The following is a 9,905-nucleotide window of genomic DNA, read 5'->3' as shown; positions in this document are numbered from 1 at the left end:
CTTCTCCAGACGAACCTGCCTCTTGGGTCACAGCCAGAGGAGTCTACAAACTTAAATGGGCACTGATGAAAAAAAATAATCTATGTATGTATGTATGTATGTATGTATGTATCTCTCTCTCTCTCTCTCTCTCTCTCTCTCTATCTACCTATCAACCTACCTACCTACTGAAGGCATGTAATTTCCCCATTTCCTGTGGTGAAATAAAAGAAAACATGCTTTAAAGAAAACTTAAAATATCTATAATTAAAAAAGGATGAAAAATCCTTAAAGTTGACCCAAAGTCTCTTTCTGACTTCTGTAACCTCAGTGACTGTCCTCATAATTTGTCCTCAAGATTTACTTGCCTTATTCTTTTCTGATAATCCTTTTGTTTCTTTAAATCTTATCTCAAATATTCAGCAGAAAATCTTCTAGGAGTGCACTTCAGCAAGAGTATGGGTAAAAGCTTTGATGCAAATTTTCAAGCCAGCTACCGCAGCTGTAGCACAATGAATACATATATTCAACCCAATATATAGAGTAGATATTTGAATTTCTTAGTTGGCCAGTCAGATGGACAATTAACAGATTGTTAACGGACAAATTCAACAGTAACTTGAGATCATAATAATACATTTTGAGGGATATAAGGTGACAGTTGACTAGATCTAAGTGAAAAAGATATTGATCTCTAAGATCTCAGTGAAGTAGTATAATAGATGCTTTTGTTCTCTGAAATTAAAAAAGGTTGGCACCTTCAAAAAGTAATTTTCTGATCCTTATTAAAAAACTGCTTGTAGAATTTTCATGGAAAGCTTTGTTTAGTTCAGCTGAGGGATCACATGGTACATTCTGTCAAGTCATTCAAATGAAGGGGTACACACAGATTATTGTGGTACATGTATTTTTATTTCTTCAATATGACAAAAAGGTAATCTCCAAATTCTTTTTCTGAACCTGTTTGAAATCTGTTATTATCTTCCACGATAACTTTCACTTTTGATTTTCCTCCATGTATCATTGCTGTCCAACTGGTAGGGGTTTGTTGCAATAAATATTTGTCTCAGTCAGCTTCTTTTCACTGCATGTGTTCCTGTGTGTTTGCTAGATTGCTACTCAAGACCACAGACGATGATTTCTTTTTGGTTGGTTTTTTTTTTTTTTTTTCCTGCAGGGCACAAGCAGAACTTGAAAGAATGGAAGAGATCAAATAGAGACAGGATTAAATTTAGCATTTTTGTGGGTAATGCCTCTTTACGTATTGGCTTGTTACATACTCCATTGTTCTCTAACTCTACTCTTCACATGCATATTAACATGTCAGATACCACAATTAATTAGATAACAATCTAATATAGACTAGAGTTCTTAAGAGTGAGAAATTTTATTCTAACAGTGTGGTAACAGACTACTCTGCTAAAACAAGCAGAACATAGAGGCTATTGAACAGTTACAACTAAAGGAGGAACAAGGGTGCAATCACTAATTATTGCTGGCTAAATAGCAATAATAAGTAGCAAGGTGATTTTCAATGCCAAACTAATTTTGAAATCTACAAGTTTAAAAATAGAAGACTACCCAAAGGTTTCAATCTTAGTTTCAGAAAAAGTCTTCAGGCACTTATTTCAACAAAAGTGAAACTTAGATAGGCGAATGTAGAAGTGTGGATTGTGTTTAATGTAAAAGTCACATTTACTACAATACATTTGAATTATATCACTTGAATGTTTTCAGTAACTTGACATTGGATGCCAGTGAAACCAGTTCCGCTCATATTTAAGAGCAGGAGCTTAAATGTATGATTATTTCACATCTTAAGCTCTTACCACTTAAACCAGAGTATTTTTATTCCATCAAGGCTACCAACTTTATTTCCGTGTAGTTTCATGCTGTTATAAAAGAGGAAGAGAAAAAAAAGCTGAGGGAAATTGAATTTTTTCTGGGTACATAGAAATATCTCTCTGGTTTATGACAATCTGTAAAAATTGATTGCTTCTCTTAATGTAAACAGATGGTAACATCCAGGATGATTGACATTTACTGTGTCCATGCACGGCTCCCAGGGGAATCTACTTGTAACCATATTCTACTCTGTCTGCAAGTCCAGCAGTTAGAAAAATAAACACTATCAAGAATTTCCACTTTCAAAGACCTTTCAATAGTGACTCTACTGAGTACACTGTGACTTCTGCTCAAGATAGAAAGAAGCTGCCAGCACCATGTGCAAGACCAGTGTTGTGCCAAAAGTCAAAAGCATTAAAAAAATGTATATTTGCAAAGGGAATATCCTACCTATTCTCCACCTTCTTCTATGGCTCCATATGGTAACTACTAATGGTAACCACAGCTTTTCATGTTCGTGTACTATCATTTTAGACTCCATTCAGGTTTCTTTTAGTACTTCAGTCTCCTATTTTGTAATGTACTCTTTTTTTTTTCCCTACTTAAGTATTTTATGACCCTTCTCAGCCCACTCTCAGGTAATTCTTGGCTGCTTCAATGATCTTGACTTCTTTTCCCTTTATGAGCGGCAGTAAACTTTAGTGACTGCTGTCAATAAAAATGGAACTTTAGGGGAAAAAGGTAAACCAACCAGCATCCTGTTTAGCTACCTCTTTTTCTCCTTTAAGTAAACACTTCTTCCACATCTAGTTATGGAAGTGTCCAGCTAGAAATTGACATAAAATGATGAAAAAACTGGCATGCCTAAGCAAAAATTGCAACAGTACAAAAGTAAAATGTGTGACTGGAAAAAATTGGTTCACTTGGTTTGGCTTTCACTTTCTTGGCTGTTTTCCACTTACCTGTTTAATTTTGCATATTAATCCCTTGGATTTTTAAAACTGTAAACAGAGAATCTATATCTGCAAGACTGAAGTAGAACTGACAAAAATGATATAGCAAGTGGATAGTGTTTTATATACTTGTTGATGTACAAACTCAAGAACCTTTAAGTCCTGAAAGATGTACATGTCCACTTAGCAGACACGCATATCAGCATCAGTTTAAGTTAGGAAACTGAGCTGTGAAAGTAAATCAATACCTTGTTAATTCACTTACTTAAAAAAAAAATCTGGATGTGTCTGGGTCTATGCAGAGAATGCTTCTCTTGCTACTTGCTTTCAGTAGTTTTAAGAATCTTTCAGAACTTTGACAAATGTGTCAACACCAAAAGGTCAGCCAGCTTTAAGATTGGGTTCTTCCTTGAATTTGGTCCAAGACTTTCCTTTAAAATACATACAAGTGACACAAACCTATGCATTCAACTAAAAACAACATAAAAATAAAGGCTTAACAGAATTTTAGATCAGCAGCACAAACATTTTTTGATAAACGTTCCCTGCCCTGCAAACTTTTATTTTAAACTGTAGCTTGGACTAAACTTCCATAATATGTGGGGATAGAACAGAGATCTCATTCAACTGAAATACTTTCCAAAGGAGTTTGCCAATATAAATATTTAGGAAAGAGTACTTCTTTTGTCTGTCTATATGTTTCTGCAATGTGTTTAGTAAGAAGCAAAAGGTTATTCAAATAAAAAGCTATAGCATTTGAAAAGGCAATGAGAGAGGTCTTAATGGCAACCTAGGCTAGGATACAGCACAGATGCATGAGGGAACAGATGCAAGAGAGAAAGTGAAAAATTCCAGAAATGGTGTAAATTATGTACCTGATAAAGAAATCTCTGAATATTTATGGTCTCCAATGCACTTCAGTTAAGAACAGTTTCTCATTCCCAGGACAAATTATAAAGGTTTAAACATTTTTTTATTTTTACAGGTTGTGCTAAAATATTGTTGTAAGAAATTATTAAATGCTCAAGGCTAGGCATTTTCCATACACAGAAGTAGAAATTTTTGATAGAAGTTTGAATTTGTATATTATGAATCTTATATTGCACACTGCTGCTCATGTAAGTCAAAGAAATGCCTATGTTCCTTGACCTGGAAATTTAGAAGTTGGCAATTTTGGGTACTTGCTATGGAAACCATCCAACAAACCATACTAAACTGAATAGAACAATGCCCATCACTATATCAACAGTAGTTGGGCACAGCACCAATCCACCTGCTTGTGATAGCTTCTGGTCATTTTTAGTGAGGCTGTTCTAGAAAAGGAATCTCGCTGCCTCTCTCCATGGAAGGTATTCTAGCAAGCAAAGATAGCACATGCTAGCTCTAGGTCCCCACAGCACTTCCATTTTCATTGTCAAATCTCAGGATATCAGGAATGATGCAAGTAGCTTTGGGAAAAGGAAAAGGAATGGGAAGCAGGGACACAGAAAGCATTAGGAAATTCAATATGAATTAATCCTGATATTTGCTACCTAGCTGTACAGAAAATAAAGCTAATGGAAAAAAATATAAAATGTGACTTTAGATAATTTTAGCAATGGTAGGGAATTTACAGTTGTGGACAGAAATACTCAGTTTGGTGTCACACCTTATGATTCCCAGAGTAGAACGATCACATTTGAAGGACTAAAAGGGTAAAATGTAACATGCACATTCATCCTTATGTCCTTATGTAAGAGTTTGTTATTTTCTGATACTGTATATTTGAAATGGTGTAAGCAGAGGACTACTCTCACCAGTAATGGAGAATTTGCTTCAAAACATACCACTGCCACAATACTAAAAAATTGGTCAATAAAGACATATTAGTTGGTCAGATGTCCATTTACTTTGAATTACAACATAGATTGACTTCAGAAGTTTGACATTCAAATAGAAGTCACTAAGACTTTAACAGATATTTAATCAAACATATAATAAAGATAATATATTTTATATCTCAGGAAAAATTATTCTGTTTTGCAGTACAAGGTTAGAAGTCTCAAATTATAAATTCATCTTTTGGAAAATGGAAGGAAGTGGCCCTCTTTTGTGTATATGTAGTGGTCAGGGACATGTTTTAGTGGTGGGATTTGCAGTGTTAGCTTTTCATTTGAGCTCAGTGATGTTAAAGGTCTTTTCCAACCTAAATGATCCCGTGATTCTCTATGTATTTCTTCCTTTGTGAAACAACATTACTTATTTACTGCAAAAGTACAGTAAAGTACATTAAAATTTTTAGCATTAAAAAAAATAAGTATAACATTATCATTAGCAATTTGGCATACCATGAAAGTTATTTTAGTATAACACAATGCAGGAGCCTGTCGACATTTCACTAAGAAAAGTTCAATATATTTTCTATGAGTTGAAGTCTGTACTTCCAGGTTTCCACCTATTTGTTATATTCATTCCCTGTGTGCAACACAGCGACACTTTGATTATTTATCTCTATCAAACTGAATTATCTTCCATTTTCTAAATTTGTATTTTAGCTCTGTGTGTGTGTGTATGCACATATTCCTTACCTTAGGAAATTTTTCCCTGTGGTTATTCCTTTGGTGTGTTCAGGAACAACCGTAGCTTCCATTCGCAAGAGCTGAACAAACCCCACAGAATTCATGCTGAGCTAGAATCTGCTGGTTTAATTCCCTGCTGGGAGTCTGCCAGTTGGGAAACGCTGACCAGCAAGTACAGGTCTTAATTACACAAATCCAGAAGCTGCTGCCAACCTTTCCCCATTGAGAAGCATTTGTTTTCTAGTGTTCTTCTTGATGAACAGATTATCATACAAACATTATTTATTGCTGCTTTATATTGTAAGCAATTAAATGAAGAAACCTTTTAAACTCAAGGGAATTTTAATAGGTTACTTGCAAAATGTTATTGCAGGCAACAACTTGTACATGATTTTAGTTCCAAACCCACCAAAAAATTATACAAATCAGTATTGTAAAAGTGTCAGATTAATGCCTTACAGGCTTTGCTGGCAGAATTAATTTCTAAATTCTAGATGTGGGGAAACATTACTCTCATTTTTTTCCTTTTCCATTTTTTTTAGAAAAATTTACAAGTGAAATATTACTACAAAACTTTTTTTTATAAGGAATTTTTGCAAAACATTTACATTTTTACCATCAACTATTTTTCTGTTTCAAAATCATTATGTAGATTTAATACCCTATGCTGCACATCAATTCTTGCGGGATGACAATTCAGTGACATGCATAAAAAAACACCACAAGGCATTAAAATGAAGACTTAAATACAAATATTGTTGCAATAAAACAGTTATAAAATTGAAAAATAGGACCTAAACATCATGCTTACTTAACTTTGACAAATTAACTTTTTCTCCTAGATTACACACTTTTATTACTGCTCTCGTGAAAGAATGTGATAAATAATGACTTAACACCAATTGCTAATGTAATCGGCAACACATACACAAACCTAACCAAAGAAAGTATATTGTAAGAAAAAAACTATTCTAACACTGGAGTTCTACCATGGTAAATACACTTTGCACTGATAATTACAATAAAGCAAAATTTTTAATGGTGGCAAAGGGAATGAACAGTGAAATGCCATTAAACAAGATACTACTGCACATCTGTGCCCTATTACTTACAACAGCTATATCCCACTGAGTCAAATAAAGGACATTGAAATTTACGATCCTTTTAAGACAGAAAAGTGGATTCAGAATGGTATGCAGAACAGACTGGCAGAATGTTTCTAATTCCAGCGGTAAAATGTGCACCTGCTAACACAAGTTAATGTACTTGAGATGCTATGAAGCCAACCAGATTTAGATTTGGATACATCTATAACAGGGATTCATTGCAGATTAAAAATTACTTCAGTTTCCTATCTGCATACATAAGTATGCATGAAAAAATTACATATGAAATGGTTGTGCAGAATGCTTGTAACTTCAGTTTACAAAACTGTTAACTTTTAGGAAATATGATATTAACATTAGGAAAGTTCTTCTTTGCATAAAGTAATGTAGAGCACTGATTGTGAAGCATAATGATAAAATAGATCTTTGACGTTTCATTTCCTTTATAATAAAATTAACAGTTAATACTACCTAATGTTCATCTGTATTAAATGTAACACCTAATTGCTTCTGATGTTTTAAATCCAGATACATCAGTTAAGAGTACTTTAAATAAAATATACAAAATAATGTACAAAACCCAACTAAAATTTAAAGACTCTGTTACAAGTCTAAAAAAGCTTTAAGAAACTTGAAATTTATAACCACAGTGTAAAATTGTTTTTCTTTAATCTCAAAGCTTTTTATGTAAACTGAAAGTATAAAATACCCTCAGCTTAGTATTTTGCTACAAAGGGCTGGCCTAAAGTGTACACAGTGTAAACAATGGCATTTCTTTTGCTTCAAAAATACAGAAAACACCACAAGATTGATAAATTGTTCAGATGAGAAGTATATGATCTTTAGGGAATGCACAGGGTACCTGTTACGTCTTACAAACCAACAGCTACCACATACATTCTTCCTTTCATAATTTGTTGGGGAAAGAAAAACATCTTATTCTTCTTGCACTGTACTTCCTTCAGTTACATTAAAATATTTTGGTGTATAAATCTTCTTAAAAACTGGTCATGAGAATTTATTAACAAGTGACTGTAGATGTAAAAGGTTGTATTTATGCCTAGGGGAAGTAATTAAAAATCCTGAGTATGAAATATTTGGCCATCTTTCCTCCTTGTACCTACTACTAATTTTCACATAGAAAATGCAATTTTTGTTGTTGTTTTTTCTTTTACTTTTTAATATTTCCTCTATATTCACTGTCACATCTGAAAATTTAACCAAAACTTTGAAACCAAAAGTCATGTCCCAAAAAGATGATAATATTTCTCTTTTCCCAGTTTGTTTTTTGGTTGGAGGATCAATATAAGACTTCATAGGTAACAGATATTTATTACCAGCCTACATACTATCCTTGAAAAGTGGTGGTAATATTTGAAGGGAAAGAGAAAATGTTTACTTACTTCTTTCCTTATTAAAATGTGATAATTAATTTTTTTTTTCTTTGGCTATTAAGTCAAAGCACAAAGAACTCAGCACATTAACCACAACATAATAGACTAGTATTTACAGAGAGGAGATACTGGACAACAGTCAGTTGTCAGATTGATTTCCATGAATTCTAACAAAATTAAAACAATCAAACACCTAAGCTTGAGTTTTTAAGATTCAAGTTATCTATGAGTTAGAAATGGGCCACAGATGTTTTAAAATACAGAATCATAGAACCACAGAATGGTTTGGGTTGGAACGGACCTTAAAGATCATGTAGGTCCAACCTCCTTGTCATGGGCACACGGGCAGGGAAATATAAAATGAAACTAATTACCAAAAATTGACACAATTTTTTTGTTCTACATAAAGGTACTGTTACTTTTGTAAATCATATGTTAATATCTTTCTATGGTTTTATCTTTCCTACTGTTTACACTAATTCTACACAGCCTAGCTCTCCACATGAAGAGAGGAATTAGAACTCACTGATTGTCATTTATACACACTACTATAATGTAGTAGCCAAAATTAATCTGAGGCCCACCTCAGAATCACTTTGCAGCATGCATCATTCAGCTGCAATTTGAGTAATTCCAAAATTTGAGAAAAGATGGCCAAAATTAACCGATGTGTTGTATGGACTGAGCAAAACCCCAAAATATATCCACTGTTCATCCTGTGTTCTGTTTTACGGCGGGAAAAGGATGCTCTCATTAAAATTCTACAAATTTATGTTAAAAACAAAGTGCCTTCATCAAATGGTATTAATCCTAGTCAAGGTCCACCCAGTTTTACATTGATACTATCAGATTTTATAAACACATTAACATACAGTGGTAAAATAGGGGGTAAAGTTCACTTAAAATCATTACAGAATATACAGATATATAACTAAAAAAGTACAGTATGGAAATATTATTCCTCTATCTGTTTATCCAGTCATCAATTTGCGCTGTTTGTATTTTTGAAATTTTTGTCTTGTTGCACCGGTGTACACTTCCCTTGCTGACCCTCCAACCTGGAACACTTACAGAAGTCATGACTGAAAAAAAGATTTCCTGCTCTGTAATCCACTTTACCAGCCCACTTCCATATCCTGAAAGGTATGTAAACTTAAGTGCAGCACTAGGTGTCCATATAAATGATCCTTTCAGAATTCTTCCATGTTTGTTGAAACATTAGGGGTTGCTGGGTTTGAATCTTGAGAAATGGCAGCAACAGTGACAATTCTTGGAGAACCAAGAACCTCAGTAACTGAAGAGTCCAGTTCTCCTGAGGTAACAATAGCAAGGGCTGTTCCACCACCCTTCTTGTTTTGATGAGTTTTGACATGTTTCGAGAGATGGTCACTTCGCATAAACCTTTTAGAACATTCTGGGCATTCAAATCTCTTTTCACCTTTTTAAAAAGAAAAAGAAAACCAACATGTTACTGAAAGAGAGCACTGAACACTGCTTATCATCTGAATCTCACCCTATTCTATTCAATACTCAAAGTGTCTTTATAAGGACACCTTTTCCATCTGTCTCATTTCTAGGTGTGTTCTGTTCAGTCACAGGCTTTTGGCCACCTACTCCCCACTACTGAAATGTTCTCAACAAGTATTTGCTACGCTGTGATCATCTGATGAGAAGTTTGAATTTCAGGACACCAGAGAATTTCCATAAACTTCCATAAACCTACCAGAGCAAGGGAGGTAAAAGCACTCAAAGAACAACTTTTTAAGAAGGCTTTTTAAATTTAGATTACACCAGTGGGAAACAAATTCAGAAACATGAATTCCAATGTTCCACAAAGATGTATGAAATCTACACCAAGAGAGACAAATTCAATTTACCAAAAGGTCTGTTACTGTTCAAATGTAATTAGTGCTTAGACATCAGGTGCTCTAAGTTAAGGGAGAAGGGACAGGGAGGGGGAGATACTCTCCTGGGGATAAAAACATGAAGGCTGATAAAATTTTTCAGCTTTTAAAACACCAGCTCTTCCGTTCTGAACTGTTAAGAGACTTTGCTTAATCAGTTCCCACT

General features: G+C 34.1%; 1 protein-coding gene across 1 annotated transcript in view; it reads right to left on the bottom strand.

The window, feature by feature from the left end:
* Window positions 1-4,646: 4,646 nt before the first annotated feature.
* Window positions 4,647-9,905, bottom strand: part of SP4 (Sp4 transcription factor) — a 28,491-nt gene continuing 23,232 nt past the window's right edge. The window contains exon 6 of the mRNA XM_071429163.1: window positions 4,647-9,273. Within this exon, the coding sequence (XP_071285264.1) occupies window positions 9,026-9,273 (248 nt within the window). The 3' untranslated portion in view covers window positions 4,647-9,025. The remainder of the gene's footprint in view (window positions 9,274-9,905) is intronic.

This window comes from Agelaius tricolor, unplaced genomic scaffold (genome assembly GCF_023055355.1).
Source record: "Agelaius tricolor isolate 1412-34295 unplaced genomic scaffold, bAgeTri1.0.p SCAF_6, whole genome shotgun sequence".
In the NCBI taxonomy this organism is placed as follows: Eukaryota; Metazoa; Chordata; class Aves; order Passeriformes; family Icteridae; genus Agelaius; species Agelaius tricolor.
This window is presented reverse-complemented; position numbering and strand designations above follow the sequence as displayed.